Source organism: Vigna radiata, chromosome 5, assembly GCF_000741045.1.
Source record: "Vigna radiata var. radiata cultivar VC1973A chromosome 5, Vradiata_ver6, whole genome shotgun sequence".
NCBI lineage: Eukaryota > Viridiplantae > Streptophyta > Magnoliopsida > Fabales > Fabaceae > Vigna > Vigna radiata.
Window position 1 is genome coordinate 23,568,557 of NC_028355.1, and position 19,488 is coordinate 23,588,044.

Here is a 19,488-nt window from a genome sequence, read left to right on the forward strand (position 1 = left end):
AACAAAGTATTTCACTCAATAAAGTAAAAAATATATTCTCTGAGTATTTTATAGAGTTATATATAAATAAATAAATAAATTATTAACTAAAAAAAACATCATGGTTTCCACAGACAACAAATGCATCAGACAAAACAGTATTAGGTGAAAACTAGCAGTGGCCTCTGAATAGGGATTTTGTGGAAGTCAAACTTTTTTTTAATGGAGAATTGATTGATGAACTATCATTTCACATGTAAATATGTAATACCCAACATCAATAATATAAAATTGAATTTTTTTCTATTAAATTTAAAACTGGCCTTTTAATCTCTAAAAGTAGTGAGATATTTTTGTTAGCCCTCTAAATTTAAGAATGTATTTTTTTTTTGTTTTAAAATTGATGTTATTGAAATATGTGTTGACATAAATATCATGGTATGCCATATGATAAGTTTTGAAATATTTTAAAATCTAAACATGTGAGGCTAATTTAATTACAAGGCAATACAATATTAGTTCATAACATAAAAAATACAAATACATGTTATACATTTAATTATTATAATTATAACCATCACATTAAAAGAGAAGAAACCTAATTTTTTTATTGGCAATTAATGCATACAGGTGATTATGCAGTACCTACTAACTTTTTAATATATTATTTTAACATTTTTTCACTTCAACAAATGGACACTGAAAAATCTGCTATATACTAATTCAGTTACTACCAGAGTTTGAGTTTTGAAGATTAAAAAATATAACTGAGAGGTTTTATTAAAAATGTTAATGCTAATAATAAACAATAATAATATTCGTGTTTTAATTGTACCATATTTTTAAAATTTAAATTTTCATTTTCTCAGACTTTTTACATTTATTTATTTATCAAAATTTCCTTAGTTATTTGAATTGGTATTTTTTCCTCTTTTGAATGAAACATACAAAATTAAATATTTAAAAAGGTGGAGTGTGAAAAAATGAAATTAATAGAATGGGGACCACTTTTCAGGATTGGCAAGAGTGACTGTATAATTTATAAATAAATATATAAGTATATATTAACATATATAAACAAAAAAAAGAAGAAGATAAATGATAATAATTTATTTATTTATTTATTTATAATAATGCAATACAATAGTGGGAGAGAGAGTGAGTGACTTTATTCTGCCTTGTCTCTTGGCACTCTCACATCATCCAACAACCTCTTACCTTTTTCTCTTTCTCTCTCTAACTCTCTTTCTCTCTCTTCTTCTCCTCTTCTTGAATTTGACTTGGCAAACCCTAGCCTAAGAATTTTCATAGAACTCTTTCTTCTGTCATTTCAAATCGGTTTTCCACTTTGCGTGATAACAGAACAAGTTTGAAGGGTGTGGGAGATGCTTCTTTTCTGTGCAAATGCTTCTGATTTCGTAGTTCGTTAGAGAAACTTGTCACTCGGTCATGGCTAGGCGTCATGGATGGGAGCTTCCTTTTCACACGTTCCAGGTGCATTATCACTCTCACTCCATACCACACTGTATTTTCAATGCCGCAACGCAATTATCTTCTCATTCGTCTGCTACTTTGTTTTGTGTTTGTTTGTTTTTTTCCTGAGTTTCTGATGGGCCTTTTCTTCAAACTTTCCTCCAATTTTCCATCTTCATCTACCTTTTTCACTTTCTCGTTTACCTCTTTCTTCTTTTGACTCCTTCCCATTTTATCCCACTCTGCCGCATCTTTTTTCTCTATGGTTTGTTTTGTTTTCCGCCGTTAATTCGTGTTCTAGTTTTATGCGGAATCTCGTGCGTTTTGTCGTATATGTAACGTCCACTCCTTTTCCCTCTCACTTTCTGGGGGATTCTGTTTTCGCACTCGAATATCTGTTTACCCAAGATTTTTTTTCTCAGTATGGAAGCCACGTCAATTACTTTAGCGTTTTTTTGCTTCTTCATTTCTGGTTATGAATCTAGTGTTATCATATTATCGTCATCTGCAGAAAGATAATTTTACGAGTCAATTTGTAGATGGAATGACACTACTACTAATATTAGACCACGATCTTTCGGCATATTCTTTAGTGTGTGATGATTTTTTGGTTAAAATAGTTTCTTTGTCTCTATTTTTTAACCGTAACACGTCCCAAAAATGTTGGTTTTTTGTCTTCCAAAAATTTAATAAATTTTTAGTATTTATTATTTAAGAGCAACACATCCCTTATGAGAGTATAACACTTCAGGGATTAAACATATTATTTTTGAAAGCCTAGAAACATATTTTGTGCCTAAATGCTTTTACAATGCTGAAAATGCCATGTGTTTTTTTTCTAGTTTCGTGTTTTCTAGAGTTGAAGGTTTGTGTATTATCATCAAGTCTTTTCTCACTGCTTTTTGATTTATGAACAGGTCGTGGCTATAACGGTATTTTTCTTACTATCTATTGCGTTTTATGCCTTCTTTGCCCCTTTTCTTGGAAAGGACATCTATGAATACGTGGCTATTGGTGTTTACTCTTTACTGGTAAGCAATACTCTGAATCTTCTCCGCTCTACCCTCTCTCTTGTTTGTACCATATGGGAGATTCATTCTAAAATAGGGTGTTGGATATTCCTTCATTAGCTTGAATTTAAATTTTGAATGCAGGCTCTCTCTGTGTTCTTTCTTTATGTTCGATGCACTGCCATTGATCCTGCTGATCAGGGTGTAACGGTTGACTGTGACAAGTCGTCGAAGAATAGATCAAAACACGATGAAGAGTTGGCAGGTTGGACTTTCAAATCTACTGGCATCTATTGATTTTTGTTTTATTCTTGTGATCAGATTTGTTAGAAATAATGTATAATGTATAGGAATATGGTAGATTATACATGGTTTAAGTACGTTAATAGAGTAACTGTATATTCTTATAATTATTTTGTAATTTTCTTGGTATTTATGACTCATTATGAATATAGTTTCTTTTGTGTAGTTCAACTCATGCAATTCATCCTATCTGTGTTGTTGTATCTCTTTTTCAACAAGATTCAAATCATGATTCATCATAAGTGGTTTCTCACAAATTTAGTATATTTCTGGTTTTATCAAACAGAGGTAGACTACCAAAATGAAAGAACTGCTCCAAATTTAATTATTTTTTGGACTATGTTGTTGCTTGTTAATGTTTGCATACAGATCCTATATCAGTTGAAAGAGATTTATTTAAGCATTTCTGTAGGTTTGGTAGAACCGCTCATTTAGATTTTTACTTGTTCTTTGAAAATATGAATATGTAAACACTTTGTTTTTTAGCTCCTATATGGCATATGCGGACAGATTGTCATGAATTTTTTATCTTAATTGATTTGACAATAATACTTGTTGGGAATATATTGGCATATGTTGTCAGCCATTGATGATTTACTAAGTCTTTAATAGCAATTTCACTGTAATTTGATTGTTTATTTTGGATTTGCATCTCCTATTTGCAGAACCCAGCAAGTTAGGACTAAAGGGTGAAGGAATGTCTGATCGGCATAATTCAAATTGGTGCTCGAAAGTTGGGTGTTTCTTTTGTGGTTTTCTTGTTAGAGAAGACTGCCGCAGTAATGAAGATAGCATTCCACAGCAGCAATCTGGAGAAGAGGATGCTTTGTTCTGCACTTTGTGCAATGCTGAGGTTGACCCAAGCTTTTTGAAAGATATTATTATGTTTTTCCATGCTTCTTCAAATAATATCAAACGGAGAAAAGCGAGTATTGAAGGGAACATAGAGAAAGAAATTTGTTACATAGTTTCCTCGAATGCAATGGAAATCTATGCATATAAATCCAAATTTTATGTCCCAAAATTGCCATGGCTATAGACAAAACAGGAAAATCTTCTGTTATATAATATGTGTGTGTGTGTCACTTTCCTGATGCTTCATGTTTATTCAAAAACAACCAAAGCCCTTTTCAATAAACAGTAAATCAGTTTCTCTTTGATTTGAGAAAATATTTTCTGTTTTAATATTTTTGTTTTTGTGAGTAATTATAAAATAGCATCATCTTGAGTTCACTTTGTTTCTCGTTTTTATATTTTAAAATGTCTAGGTTTAGAGTTCTCTCCTTTAAATATCTCGCCATAATATTGACATACCACAATATTTACGTCTTTTTATTTAAATTTTGCAGGTGCGGAAGTTCAGTAAGCATTGTCGAAGTTGTGACAAATGTGTTGATGGATTTGATCATCATTGTCGGGTAAGCTGTGCTTTTAATCCCACCCTAAGTCGGTTAATGTGTATTTTAAGTACTCAATTTTGTAGTGTCTTGTCTGAGGTATAGGCAGGCTGTCATAACAAAAAAATAATGTTGATAAAAGTAATAGTCAGGTCAATCTGTTAAATTCTCACTTGTACACACACTTATTAGTGTTCCTTTCAGAAATGATTTTTCCCCTCTTCACTCCATTTAGAGTGATTGCTTGTTTGATCGTCTCCAATGACAGTTATTTTCTTAAATGTTATTTTGCCTGTAATACTTGGAAGCTGCAATGCAGACTGTGGATTTTTACAATAGAATTATCTAGAAGTTTACTATAGCTTTGTTATATTTGGGACTTGAGATGTGAGCAGCCATAAACTTGTCCTAACTTGCTCAATTTTCTTCTTTAACCATTAGATTCTTCAAATATTCATTATCATCTACTTCCTTTGTTTTATTCAGTGGTTGAACAATTGTGTTGGAAAGAAGAATTACATCACGTTTGTGTGTCTTATGGCAGTGAGCCTTGTTTGGGTAAGTTGCATAAAGATGCTCATCTTGAATCTTTTTCTACCTCCTTTTATCCGTTTTATATAGAAAAACCTTCCAGATTAGAACTTGTTTTTCTTACTTAATGCTCACGCATGTCACAGCTTATTGTTGAATGTGGAGTTGGGATTGCCGTGCTTGTCAGATGCTTTGTTGATAAGAAAGGTACAGAGCACCAGATAGCTGAAAAACTTGGAGCTGGATTCTCCAGGGTCCCATTTGCTACTGTAGTGGTACATTTGCTCTCTTTTTCTTAGTCTTTATTTTAACTTCAATAAACTTTGAATTGCTATGTTTTACATAATTTTCAAACCTTTACAGGCCATATGCACGGCAGTTTCATTCCTTGCAACTGTGCCTTTGGGAGAATTATTCTTTTTCCATATGATCCTGATACGGAAGGTATATTCGCGAACTTTCCTCCTATTGACATGTACCTTCGAAGTTGACATTTTCTTTTGCAGGGTATCACAACTTACGAGTATGTTGTTGCCATGAGAACTCTAAGTGAACCACCTGGTCCTTCAGTTGATGGAGGTGAACAACAGAGTCTACCATCATCTCCTACTAGTTCAGCTGTCACTGCAATGAGTGGAAGAAGCTCCGTTGGAATGAGTTTGCAGTACAAAGGGGCCTGGTGTACACCTCCAAGGATCTTTATGGATCATCCGGTACTGCCATCTCTGTCTAATTGCCTGAACCATATGACCAGCAATTTCATCGAAAGATATATAATCCATTTATGAACATTAATACAGACAATAATGGTGATAGATAGGAGAGGAGAGTTGAGTAGAACAGACATTTGCAAGACACAGTATGACATAACACTTTAATAGAGAAAGCCCTTGTACTTTCTAACAGTATGTTCAATATTTTTTAGTAAGTATGCATTTCCGTGGTTAGAAATAAAAAACTGCTATAGAGTTGAACAGTCGAAGACACGAGTGGTGCATTATTTAAAGCATGCCAAATAAAAACAGTCATAACAGCTACTATGCTTATTCTTAGTTTCTGAAACAAATTAAGTTCTTGTTTTACGTCGATTAACTCTGGTCTTGGATAAGCAGGATGAAATTATACCACATTTGGAGCCTGGACGACTACCATCCACTGTTGATCCAGATGCAGTACAACAGCTACCTGACAAAGGGAAAAAGTTGAACCAGCGCCCTGTTCGGATAAGTGCATGGAAACTTGCGAAACTGGATTCTAATGAGGCAACAAAGGCGGCTGCTAAAGCTAGAGCATCATCGTCTGTGCTACGTCCAATTAGTTCTCGACCTCATGCATATGACGTCGATCATTTATCGAGCAGCAATGTGAGTGGAAGAAGCAGCCCAATTAGCAATCAAGGATTTCAGAACAAATATGACACTGCGGGGACATCAAGGTTATCTCCTTCCAAGAGCTCATACGCTCCTAGCCAAGCGAGCAAGGATGATATAGATGCATCATGTCATCACAGTATGAGCAACTTCAGCAGTCCACTAGTCTCAAACCTTACTCCTTCACCAATGCAGAAGCCTAGTTTGAACAGAGACCATTTCAACCCCATGTATCAACAACCATCGGGAAACCAGTCTCCTTCATCAGCCAAAGAAAGTGAGGGGAACACGAATCCAGTTCAAGAAAATGTGGCACGCCTTCCAATGAGAAGCAACAGCTTAGCTGTTTCAGATAATAGAAGATCGTCGGTGTTCTGGGACCAAGCTGCCGGACGCTTTGTGTCATCTTCATCTTCATCAAGAGGTCCTGGCAGTTCCCAGATATCTGGAACAGAGTTATTGTACACTGGTCGATCTATATTTTTTGGCAGTCCCGTTGTGAATGAACAGCCAAATACAGGAACAAGAGTAAGCAGTTCAGTAGCTGGTATTCCTGATAGAGATTCTACTTTAAGGGATTTTCAGCAGGGTAGATCACATAGAGGTGGCCAGCTTCCTGTGTTTGTTCCTGGTTATTCCCAGCAAAATAAGTTCCCCTAGATTGCCTCACTTCTTGACCATTAATTTGTTACGGCAACTATTTCTTATCCTTTTTTAATTTTAAAGAAATTCTCCAAACATGTTATCTTGCACTTTTAGTTGTCCGTCATTTGACTTCTTTCCCAGCTATGACCGAGCATTCGTCTTTCCATCTGTACAGACTAATGGATCACCACCCTTTTCTGTACAAATATATTCGAACGTGGATATGAACAACATTTTATTTCTCAAATCAGCACCTTTTGGCTTATTACTGTTTGTTTCTTAAATTGAATTGTTTTGGATTTTCTATTTTATTTTAGATAAAAGGTAACAGGTGTACTCTGAATTTTTTTTTTCTCTCATGGAAACAAGAATATTTTGCACGAGCAATGGTTTTCGAAGTACTGTAATCGTCTCCCCTCTTTGTTAGTATATATTTTATAATTAATATTGTTCCACATTACTTCATTAATATTAAAATGTTTCCAAAAAATCTCTAGACGTATTTAAGTTTTTGGGTCATGTTAAATTAAAAGTCTACTACTAATAATAATGAATAGAAATATTATTTATTTTAATTTTCAACTTTTCAAATTTAAATTAAGTAATGTTAATTATACTTTGGTGGGGGAGTACGTAATTTCACGTAGCACAGTGACATTATCCACAAATTTTTATTTTTTTTTATTCTGTTTTGTGTGAAAAAAAAAATGATTATGGTTTACATTGAAAGTTTTGAATGATCGCAATTTGTAGGTATATTATTAAAAAACTAGAGGTGGGGGAGAAAGTTAGAAGAATAAAATTGGATGGCAACATATGGGTGTAATCCTGAGTTGTTCCTCTCCATACGTTTGGGATAGTTGTTAGAATGTTGCATGCATGCGCAACAACGTACCAAAACACTTCCATGAACACGATGACCTTCTTCCACAACCCCTCTCATCATTGAATTTTAACTCTGCAAATCAAAAACGAATTATCAATCATCACCGTCGCGAATTCAGTAATTGAATACGTATGTCGGGAGGAGGAGGCGGTGACAACAGGCAGCTAGATCTCACGCCAACATGGGCCGTGGCTGCGGTTTGTGCAATCATCGTCATCATTTCTATACTCTTGGAAAAAATCATACACAAATTCGCAGCGGTACTACCATAACAACAATGCATATATTTTTGTTCACGGATTCCTTATCATGGATGATAACAAATCTACTTTTTATCGGTTTCAGGTGTTTGAAGAAAAAAAGAAACATGCGTTGCTAGAAGCTCTTGAAAAGATTAAAGCCGGTGAGCAACCTCATTAATAGGAATGTTTCTACTGTTTTTTTTTTGTTCGTCCCCATCAGTAATGAATTCTTGTGTTTGTTTGTTTGTTGGCATGCAGAGCTTATGGTTTTGGGATTTATTTCGTTACTTTTAACGTTTGGTCAAAACTACATTTCTAAAGTGTGTATTCCCCAAAGGTATGCACACACAATGCTACCGTGTCTTCCCCTTGAACAACGAGGAGGGGGCGCGGCAGCTGAACACGGAGCGGGTGCCGCAACCGATCACGGAGCGGGTACCGCAACCGATCACGGAGCGGGTGCCGCAACCGATCACGGAGCGGGTGCCGCAACCGATCACGGAGCTGGCGCTGCAGCTGAACTTGGTGGGGGTGGTGCAGCGGAACATGGAATTGAACCTGAGACAGATGATGATGGCGGTGAGAGTGGCGGTGAGGGTGGCGGTGAGGGTGGTGGTGAGGGTGGCGGTGAGGCTGAAGGAGGTAGCCATCATCGCAGACTTTTTTCATACGAGCGTAGAGTTCTATCTGGTGGTGGTGGAGGCCCCAGTTGTAAACCGGTACTCAACTCTTCAATTTTTTTTTTAATAAAGAATAAGACAATCTTTCTTTCCATAGATCTCTCAAGTTTGTGAAAAGCTCATGCTACTGAATGTTGGTTGTGTAGGGGTTCCTGCCTCTTATATCAGTGAGCGGGTTGCATCAGTTACACATTTTTATATTCTTCTTGGCTGTCTTTCATGTGATCTACAGTGCCATAACAATGACCCTTGGAAGAGCAAAGGTTGGTATTGATTCAGGCCTAAAAATGTTGATTCATTCAAGGAATCAACAATAGGTAAACTAATGAGGAATCAGTTTTTAATTTTATGTATGGTAAAGCCTTTTCTTCTTCTGACAGATTCGTGGGTGGAAGGCATGGGAGGAGGACCATGTCGTGGATGAAGATGCCCTGAATGGTAAAAAGCAATGAATCGTTAATAACTTATTGAGGCTTCAAGTTTCATTAGTACTAATTCTTCCTAATTTGAACATTCTGAATTGGATGTGTAATATCTGTTCAGATCCTAGAAGATTCAGACTTACTCACGAGACATCATTTGTGAGGGATCACAGCAGTTTCTGGACTAAAACACCAGTTTCCTTCTATTTTGTAAGCAATGATCACTGGCAACTCTTTTTCGTGTACTGGATTGTTACTTTATAGAGGGAATCACCCAACATACCTCAAACCTAGGTTTTTTGTGTTCACTCCTAGAGTTTTCACAATACAGAATACCATGATAGATGGGGAACAAAAGTGTGATATTAACATCACAATTTTAGTCGTTTCATGTCTTGCTTTAATTCACTTTCAAAAATATGTTGTTGATCAATTTTCAGGTATGCTTCTTTCGACAATTTTTCAGATCTGTTCGTAGGGCTGACTACTTGACCATGAGACATGGATTTGTTTCTGTTAGTAATTTTCTCTGTGCAACCATCAATATTATATATTCGCACTGTTGTCTTTTTCATTGACTGATAATGTCCCCTTCACTTTGCAGGTCCATTTAGCACCAGGAAGTAAGTTCGATTTTCAAAAATATATCAAGAGGTCATTAGAAGATGACTTTAAGGTAGTTGTAGGAATCAGGTAATTCTGACAAGTTCGCCATGACTTTGTGTTATAGTAATTTGGCCTCGTGGAGTCATATGGTTTCTTCTCATGGTTACTTACACATGTGCTTTTGGCAGTCCGATACTTTGGGGATCAGTAGTGTTATTCTTGCTCGTGAATGTTCACGGTTTGTTTCTCACCTAATTATCAATTGGCTGCCCTGTTTTGCACTCAAGTTATTACTGAAAGAAATTGGTAACTACTTTTCAGGATGGCATGCTGCCTTTTGGGTGTCTTTTCTCCCTCTATTGGTGAGCAGACATATCTTCACTGTCAATTTTTGTTGTTTTCAGTTTAGATGAAAAAACAATAAGACTAATGATTGATTAACTTGAAGGTGATTCTGGCTGTTGGAACAAAACTTCAAGCAATTATTACTCGGATGGCACTTGACATAAAAGAAAGGCATGCTGTAGTGCAGGGGATCCCTCTAGTGCAAGTGTCTGACAAATATTTTTGGTTTGCATGGCCTCAGTTAGTTCTTTATCTCATCCATTACGTCCTCTTTCAGGTACTCACCCTTTACTTTTTTTACACATCTCTGTCTTTATATCTTCCTTTTCTTAACAAGTCCATACATATCTGAGATCCTCAATATTCAAACAATTTCTCACTGCTTGATGCTTGGTTTATCATTTCCAGAATGCTTTTGAGCTGACATACTTCTGGTGGACATGGGTAATAAAATAAACACTCCATAATTCCAATTGTCTTCTTCTCACCATTGTGCTTTTGATTGATTCTACAAACCTTAAACCACTTCCTTCTGGCGCAGTATGAATTTGGTTGGGCATCTTGCTTTTACGAGGATGATAAACTCATGATCGTCAGAGTAGCTCTTGGGTAAGTCCTGTCCCATTTAACCAACATATTAATTCCTTTGTGTAAGTAACATCTTCAATTGCCAATATTAAACTGATACAGCCAGATACCATTACAGTGTTTTTTACAACACATGATCCCATCACACATTGAATAGTTTAACCTGAAATTTACAGGCTGGGAGCTCAAGTCGTTTGCAGTTATGTCACACTTCCACTCTACGCACTGGTTACTCAGGTGCATTCACTGCATGCTTCATATGATATTGTTATTTTGCCTTAATTAAATTTTTGCAATTTCACAATTTTTCTCCTTTTCTTTGTTTTTCCAATTTGTACTTATCGCAATATCGGCACATAATCCAATTTTTACTGTCTTTGGTGATTGAATTTGTTCCAGATGGGGTCGACGATGAAGAAGTCAATATTCGATGACCAAACATCGAAGGCGCTGAAACAGTGGCATAAGAATGCTCTGAAGAAGAAAACGTCAAAAGGACGCCAGGAAACTCGAACGTTGGGTGGGAGCCCGGGAGAACATACACCGGGACATTCTTCGCCGCACCACCCACCACCGCACAAAGACACGGAAATGGCTTCTCAGACCGCCACCATCGTCACCAGTGTTGATAACGAAACCTATGATAAGCGGGACCTTCTGAGTGGACCGTGACACGTGTCTAAATCTGCTGCAATGTAATTAAAAACACTACAATGCTTCGTCATTTACGGCTTTATTTGACTTAGGTTAAATAGAATTAGTTATTGTATTAATGTATAAAATTCTCACACACCATGTATAAAAGTATGTATATCAAAATATGTATTTATGTGTGTCAGCGCAATTATTCTCTGTTTAACAACTAAACCTATTGCTTAACATCATTAACTCAGTAAATTAATAGCCAGAAATAGAGAAAAGGGTAAATGGGTAATTTTAGCTCCTGCGAGAAAATGAAGAGTGGATAATAGGCTAAAGAAAAAGCAAAGCATATGTGGCGCGCGAGAGAGAAAGTGAGAGAGTTTTGGCAATGAGTTCGTCTTGCGCTTGCGCTTGCGCTTCTAATTCAACAAATTGGAGCATTGATTATGGAGATGCAATGCTTTCAAATTCAAAGCGAATCAGGTCAACGAAAATTGCCATGCCACTGTCAGTTTCTGGTTCCAGAAGATCCACGGCGCTTCTCATTTCATCGTTGCCGTTCACCTTCCTTTTGCTCTCTCCGCCGGCGGAGGCCAGACGCAACAAGAAGACGATTCCCCAAGAGGAATACCTCACAACTCGTTAGTTCGTTCCTCTTTTTCTATTTACCTTCAATTTTCTTTTAAATCTCTGTCTGTTTCGCCAAACGAAGTTTAATTGTAGTTATACTTAATTAGACAACAAGAAGTTCAGTTTATCCTAAATGTGATGTTTAATTCAGCTGATGGATTGAAATACTATGATTTGGTTGAGGGCAAAGGTCCAGTAGCTGAAAAAGGAACAACCGTTCAGGTACACTTTGTGAGCTTTTGTATGTCCCAACCTCTCATTTTTCTCTTCTATTTCTTGTTTACTTTTCGTTTCTAGTTCTCGCTGACAGGTGCACTTTGATTGCTTATATCGCGGGATCACAGCTGTATCCAGTCGCGAATCTAAACTCCTAGCGGGAAATCGTATCATTGCTCAGGTTTTCTAACTTTTTTCTCTTTTTGAATTTTGTCTGCAAAGTGCTCTTAAATGTACCAGCGTTGCTTTACTTTAATTGGTGGTGCTGATGCGTGCGTGCTTCGTTCTCTTAAAGCCGTACGAATTTAGGGTGGGAGCTCCTCCGGGAAAGGAAAGAAAACGTGAATTTGTTGATAATCCAAATGGTTTATTCTCCGCTCAAGCAGCACCCAAACCTCCACCTGCTATGTATACAATAGTGGAGGGAATGCGAGTTGGTGGAAAGGTAACTCTGACATCATTCTCTGTTCCTGTTTTGTTCTAGCCATTCATCTAAACCTGCTATATTAGTTTATCTTGTGTCATTTATTTTTATGTTGTCACTTTTAATGGTTGCAGCGAACTGTCATTGTTCCTCCTGAAAATGGGTATGGACAAAAGGGAATGAACGAGATTCCGGTAATTCCCTCTCATGGTTTTCTTACTTGTTTAATTAACCTTTTATTATGGATCAAATATATTTCTGGACAACTTCTTTAAAATTTCCGTAAGAGATAGAAAAAAAAAGGTTGTTTTTATAAATTAAAGTTAATTTATACATTTAGAAATATTATGTTGACGTGTGTTTGAGTTCTCTGTCCCAAAATCCACCAAAAGAAACCTTCAAAAACACTTGTAGTTTCTAGCTTATATCCAAACAGGTTCAATGTTTAATGAAAATGATTAGCCTACAAGTTGTTTATGATGTTGCAGCCTGGAGCTACATTTGAACTAAATGTTGAGCTTCTGCAAGTTTTAGCTACGTGAAGACCAGAGTGAGCTTGACTCCATTCTTTGAAGCTGTTGATATTTAACTTCAGAATTTGTATTGTATGAGGCTTGCGACTATTTTATTCTCATTAACCTTTTTTTGTCATTGTCTTCTAGCCATTGTTACAATAGAAAATTTTTGCAATATGAAAGAGAAAATGAAGAAAAAAGGATTTTTACATACACAAATTTCTAAGTTTTCTCACTCATTCTAAATTCCATTTTCATTCATCATCTTGTCTCTTTAATATTTTTTAAAAGGCCGAGATGCAGTATATTTTTCTTTTGAAATTAGTTTTAAATCCGTGTATATGGGTTGATGTCAGTGTGATTATTAAAAGAGATTTAAATGTTAAGAAAAATAATAAATAATTTTAAGTTTATAATTATGTTTTAAGTATAATCAACGTGAAAAATTATTTATAATTTTAGAAAGTTAATATGTTTATAAAAATGTAAATAATAGACCTTTTAAAAATTATAGGATAAAGCATGTGTAAAATATAAAATATATGAAAAAAACATATAGATAGATTTGTTAAAAGTACTAATAAATGTATGAATACATTGGTATGATATTATTGGACTTGTATTAACAAATTCGTTTAGTTAGAATTGTTTAATTAGCATATAAATAAATTCGTTTAATATGTATGGATAGAATTATTTAATTAGTATATAAATAAATATGTTTAATGTGTATTGTTAAATTTATTTAATTGGTATATAAATAAATTAGTCTAGTATATATATATATATATATATATATATATATATATATATATATATATATATATAAAATAAGACTTGTCTAATCAAATTGTATAATTAATATATAGAAAGACTTATTTTATACATATTTTTATATTTATTTATTCAATACATCAACACACTTTTCTAATTTTTTTAATATATATTGTCACATTTATGTATAGATAAAATCGTATTACATTTATGACTAGAATTATATAATAAGTGTAACATGTACTGTCATACTCGTTTATTTGGAACTGCTTAATGAACTAACATCAGCCTATTGCTCAATGCTGAAAATAGTAGAAAAGCATTGGGTTTGGAAACCGCTCAATGCAGAAAATATTAGATGAAAAACATTGCGCTTGATAAATACAAACTTATTGTAAATTGAAATTAAAATTGATAAAAAATTAATTATAATACAAGTTTTATTTTAACTACATTTATTTATTACTCTTTTTAAGAGCTTAATAAATTTGCATTGTGAATATAATTTTCTTTACACGGTCACCTAATAAACAAAAGCCAACATTGTTACGAATTTCAGTTTAAAGCACTGTACAGTGTTGATGCATATATATTTTTTCATATTCTTTAATCATAAAAAAATTATATATTAGAAATATTCATTTTAATATTAGTGCTATAGAATATAAAAATCATTCTATTAGTGTAATCCACAAATTTGATTACCAATTAAAAATATATGTGTGTGGTAAAACTAAACTCTGTTATGATGTCTTGCCAAAGCTTTAATTTGGTAACACAACACTCATACTTATGGCAATAAAATTTAATAATGGTTTTATTCAGATTCTCAATATTACTTTTTAATTATTATTTTTGTTAACAGTAGAGACAGTGCATAGTGGTAAATTACTCGCTTATTACAGTTGAATTGAACAAGAACAACACATCAAAGTCTTGTGGTATGTTTGGTCCTAAACGCAGCGAATGAGTTGAAGCAGCAGTGGAAGAAGAAGAAGAAGACAAAGAAAACAATGAAAAGAGGCATAATGAGGTCGAATCTGTTTCCGCTTCTCTTTGCATTTGCCTTTCTGTTTTCGCCTGTGTTCTCTGCTTCGGATCTGATCCTCGCCAAGGTTGACCGTCGTGTAAGTCTCCTCTCATTCTCTTTTCACTTCTCCTTTTAGGGTTTCGATATTGCATCGATTTCGCATTCTCTTTTCTTCGCACCACATCACAATACACACAGCACCTTAACATTTCCCATTCTATTGCACTCCCAAGGGTTTCTGTTTCGCGTAACCGATCAAATTTCCTCCGATCTACATTATTTATATATCTGTTGCCTATATTCTGTTCAGTGTATGCATATGTTTTACGTCGATTATGTAAGAGAAAACAAGGTTTACACTCGCTGATGCAGAGTCAGAAGAATACATCGCGAGACCTGACTGACTTCATCTACTTGCTTGGTCCTCAATTTCCTTTGTAGAATTCTATGAAATTAGGATTCAGAATTGCTTATTTTCTCCCGTGCCTGTAAATGTTCAGTTCTCTGTATCTAATAATTGTGCTGTATGCTTCTTCTGTCAATTTTTTGTGTTTGCAGATTGATCTGACATCACAAATTGTGCGCATCACTACTTCGCTAAAGGTGCTTAAAATATCCTTCATTTTCTTTTCTTCATCTATTTATTGTAATTTCTTGAGTTTTCTGTGAGAGTTTTCATTCTAGTTGTATCCGAAACACTGTAATTTACCTTATTAATGTTTTTCATTTCAGCTGAACTGTATGGTAGGTGGGTAAATGACAACTTAACTTCTGGAAGATACATAACAAGAACTATAGTTTAGAAATTTAGTCTAAATAAAATAATAAATGGATTTTGGACGTGAATCTTTTTCCTTCTAAAATTGAAAGAAAATAGTATTGTTGAAGTCACTAAACAAATATAATTTCTCTTAGCTTGCTAATTACCAAATCTTATCTCCTTCCATATTCTAATATACTTCTCTTTCCTATCATCTTCACTTCATGACACCCTTCCTGTCCCTCTTTTTGCAGGTGGAGAACACGGGATCTGATGTTGTGTCTGAGATTTTGCTGTCCTTTCCTGAAAACCAGGCAAAACACTTGGCATACTTGAAAGCAATACTTGGCGAAGGGAAGGGAAAAGCAAAAACATCTTCTGGTGTTGGTTTACCCGTTAAAGTTGTCCAACCTAATGATGTACCTCCTGCCTTGACAATTTACTCCGTATCTTTACCAAAGGGTCTTGGGAAGGGACATAGTTTGACATTAGATGTCTTGGCTGTTTTTACCCACATATTGCAACCATTTCCAGAGAAAATCAACCAGGGTGACATCCAACTTCTACTGTTTCAAGAGAGTGCACAATATCTCTCTCCGTATGCTGTCAAGGCACAATCACTCACTCTTAAGTTGCCTGATGCAAGAATAGAGTCCTATTCAAAACTAGAAAATGCTAAACTTCAGGGATCTGAATTAAAATACGGTCCATATGAGAATATTCCCCCTTTCTCATATTTACCAATAGTTATTCACTATGAGAATAACCTACCCTTTGCTGTTGCTAAAGAGTTAGTGCGAGAGATCGAAGTTTCCCATTGGGGCAATGTACAGATCACAGAACATTACGAAATTATACATGCTGGTGCTCAGAGCAAAGGAGAATTTTCTAGGCATCCTTCTTTCATTTATTCTGAGTTAATTGATTGTTTCATTAGTTTGGCGTGTGATAATAGTTTGTTTTCTCCTACAGGCTTGACTATCAGACCAGGCCATATTTAAGGGGTGCATCAGCTTTCAGGCGTCTTGTTGCCAAGCTGCCACCAAGAGCTCATTCTGTGTATTACAGGGATGAAATTGGCAACATTTCCACTTCTAGTTTGTGGGGTGATTCAAGAAAGGTGAAAACTTTTGCATTTGACAAAATTGTATTGTGAAATACGTTTTGAAAAGCATTTACTTGAACTAACGATTCTTTAAAAATCACAGACAGAACTGGAGATTGAACCTAGGTACCCTATGTTTGGTGGCTGGAAAACTGCCTTTACTATTGGATATGGCTTGCCACTTCAGGACTTCTTATTTGGATTGGATGGAAAACGCTTCCTTAATATCTCTTTTGGTGCCCCTATCTACGAGTTGGTGATTGACACTATTTTTGTGAAGGTGACCGTGTATATTTTATCTTTCCCAATATATATTTCTTTTTTCTTTTTTGTCGGTTGGAAACTTGGAAGGTGATCTTTGGATGGAGAATTTATTTGTGTGACTTGTGCAACATCACATTTCACTTTTACCTTTTCAAGGGAGGATGACATATATACCAGGGAAAAATAAATTTCTTTATCCGAATATGACTATATCACAGTCGTATGATAATATAATTGTGTTAATCAATCGGTACCTGAGTTGATAACAAGTAACCACTTATTGACATGTGACTGTGAATAGTTAATTGATCCTAAAGTGGAAATGTTTGTACAAAAATTTTTTTTTTTTTTTTGCAATATTGCCTACTCTCTCTCAGTTATTATCTTTATGTTGTAATTTACCAAATTGAATTACAATTACATCTACCTGATGCTTGTAAAGTCCAGGTTGTTTTGCCAGAGGGTTCTAAGGACATTTCAGTATCTGTTCCATTTCCCGTGAAAGAATGGCAGGAGGTATTGCTTGCTATATTGGTATTTTCCATCAAATCATAGCTTTTCCATTCCTTGATCAGGCTTTATATTCCTTCCATGTAATTGTTGCAGACGAAGATTTCTCACTTGGATATTGTTGGTAGACCTGTTGTTGTTCTGGAGAAGAACAATGTTGTGCCTGAGCATAATGAGCATTTCCAGGTATTGCTGTTACATCTTTAATAAAGATAAAAGTGCTAACATTTTTTATTACGAGAGAAATTAATATCCATAAATTTCATCGACTGCTGGTCGCCTTATTGAATTGGTTCTCACTGCCAATATATTTATAATGGGATTTTCTTTTTTGTCAATTTACGTACGACTTGCTTTCATTGTCAAGTATAACACCATTGGATAGAGACAAAAACTAGGGACACGGAAAATTATGACTCGTTTACTTGGTGTACACTATTTGTTTCCCTTCTGAATTTGATTAGGTATACTATTATTGTAATTTTTGTATTGCAGGTCTACTATAAGTTCAACAGTCTTTCTATGCTCACGGAGCCTTTCATGTTGATCTCTGGGTTTTTCTTTCTGTTTGTTGCTTGCATTGTCTACTCACGCGCAGATATATCAATCTCCAAATCTTCCGCATCTTATTTGGCAAAGCTCCAGTGGGACGAGGTAATAAACTTGTATCATGTATAGAATCCAGTGTGTGCAATAGAATGTAGTGAATTTGTACCCTTGTGTTTCGCTATGCAGGTGCAAGCAACTACTCAGCTGATCCACGGTATCATTAGCCGTTGCTTAACAGCACATGACAAGCTAGAAACGTCATTGCATGATCTTTCTAGGACGGGAGACGTTCAAGCCTGTAAAGCAACACGGAAATCAGTAGATAGCTCATTGAAAGATCTCTCTAAAGAGTTGAAGCAACCATTGTCATTTTTGCAATCTTGTCCACAAGCTGCTCAAATATTACCAAAGGTTATCTTATAAATGTTTTCTTCTATGGATTATTTTCTCTCTCGATTTATAGTTACAGAATCTATATTTTTGTTTTCAGGTGGAGGAACTTGTCACCAAGGAGAGAGAGTTGCAGGAGAAACTTGTATTGAAACACACTACCGTTGTAGACGGCTATGAGAAGAAGTTAGGTGGAAGGGAAATTGAGAATCGGATTGCTTCGTATCAGCAGAAAATTACTGCTTTGAGACGGGAGGTTGATGATCTTTTGGACTTGATTGATGAGATATGATAGGTGACTATGCTGCTCGAGATATGATAATATGCCCCCATTTTGACCTTGTTTTACTTTATTTTAGGTCACAAGTTTGTTCCGGTTTGATAATTGCAAAGAGATTAGTGATACTTCTGTGGGTCGGGATTTTTTTGCAGACTATTGTCTACCCGTAATTTATGAACAGTTAGACTATGGATCTCGATCTTAATTATCTCTAATTTTATATCCGTATTTATCTATGGAAAACATGGAATACATACACTCCTAAATGTGGTTTTTTACACTTCTGGTACAATTTTATGTAAAAGATATGAGAGTGGTCATAAAATGATGACTTCCAATTGAAATTTTAAAATGAGGAGTAATGCAATTTTTTTAAAAAAGTTTTAAATATTTATTTTTTAATTTTAATTAGTTAATGTAATTTTTTATTTGGTAATTTGACAGATTAAATAAACAATATTATCTTTATCATTTTGAGTGAATTAAAATAAAAAAAAATCTAATCTAAATTAAACAATAGTTACTACTCATATATTTTTATAATAAAATATTTTATTTTAATACATAAAAATAATTAAGTTTTATGAATTTAAAATGAATTTAGTAATAAATTAAAAAAAAATCATATATATATATATGATAAGGAGTATCATTTGTAATAGTGGTTGTGATTTTTATAGATAAATAAGCACTTTCTGTAATTAAATTACTTTAAATGTTATTTTAATTGTTTTACTTAAAAAAATAAACTTGAATTATAATTGAATTAATTATACATTGCATTATACATATTTTGTTACTAGTATTTTTACCTATAAGCATGGAAGTAAAAGTAACCTATCTTCCACCAAATCATTTACTGCAACATTGTTTTATTAGAAAAGATTATTTACCTGAATATCTTTTACCTGCAGATATCTAT

General features: G+C 34.6%; 4 protein-coding genes across 4 annotated transcripts; all 4 read left to right on the forward strand.

The window, feature by feature from the left end:
• The first annotated feature begins 1,152 nt into the window (after nt 1-1,152).
• Nucleotides 1,153-6,941, forward strand: LOC106762785 (protein S-acyltransferase 21). Its single transcript, XM_014646848.2, has 10 exons — nt 1,153-1,473; nt 2,370-2,483; nt 2,607-2,727; nt 3,431-3,618; nt 4,115-4,183; nt 4,649-4,720; nt 4,840-4,968; nt 5,057-5,137; nt 5,200-5,406; nt 5,806-6,941. The coding sequence occupies exons 1-10, from the start codon at nt 1,429-1,431 to the stop codon at nt 6,721-6,723; spliced, it is 1,944 nt and encodes a 647-aa protein (XP_014502334.1). The 5' UTR covers nt 1,153-1,428; the 3' UTR covers nt 6,724-6,941.
• Nucleotides 6,942-7,389: 448 nt separating this feature from the next.
• Nucleotides 7,390-11,265, forward strand: LOC106760489 (MLO-like protein 5). The gene is made up of 15 exons (XM_014643918.2): nt 7,390-7,854; nt 7,940-7,997; nt 8,095-8,555; nt 8,663-8,779; nt 8,897-8,954; nt 9,060-9,148; nt 9,379-9,453; nt 9,543-9,631; nt 9,733-9,782; nt 9,866-9,906; nt 9,993-10,166; nt 10,298-10,333; nt 10,431-10,498; nt 10,654-10,714; nt 10,877-11,265. Exons 1-15 carry the CDS (start codon nt 7,726-7,728, stop codon nt 11,147-11,149), a joined length of 1,779 nt encoding a protein of 592 aa, XP_014499404.1. The 5' UTR covers nt 7,390-7,725; the 3' UTR covers nt 11,150-11,265.
• A 186-nt stretch (nt 11,266-11,451) lies between these two features.
• LOC106761473 (peptidyl-prolyl cis-trans isomerase FKBP18, chloroplastic) lies at nt 11,452-13,050 on the forward strand. The gene is made up of 6 exons (XM_014645026.2): nt 11,452-11,760; nt 11,901-11,971; nt 12,060-12,146; nt 12,261-12,410; nt 12,524-12,583; nt 12,878-13,050. The coding sequence occupies exons 1-6, from the start codon at nt 11,508-11,510 to the stop codon at nt 12,929-12,931; spliced, it is 675 nt and encodes a 224-aa protein (XP_014500512.1). The 5' UTR covers nt 11,452-11,507; the 3' UTR covers nt 12,932-13,050.
• A 1,527-nt stretch (nt 13,051-14,577) lies between these two features.
• Nucleotides 14,578-18,824, forward strand: LOC106762522 (dolichyl-diphosphooligosaccharide--protein glycosyltransferase subunit 1A). Its single transcript, XM_014646486.2, has 10 exons — nt 14,578-14,805; nt 15,267-15,311; nt 15,723-16,360; nt 16,441-16,588; nt 16,677-16,853; nt 17,285-17,353; nt 17,444-17,533; nt 17,843-18,001; nt 18,083-18,307; nt 18,387-18,824. The coding sequence occupies exons 1-10, from the start codon at nt 14,692-14,694 to the stop codon at nt 18,576-18,578; spliced, it is 1,857 nt and encodes a 618-aa protein (XP_014501972.1). The 5' UTR covers nt 14,578-14,691; the 3' UTR covers nt 18,579-18,824.
• The last annotated feature ends 664 nt before the right edge of the window (nt 18,825-19,488 follow it).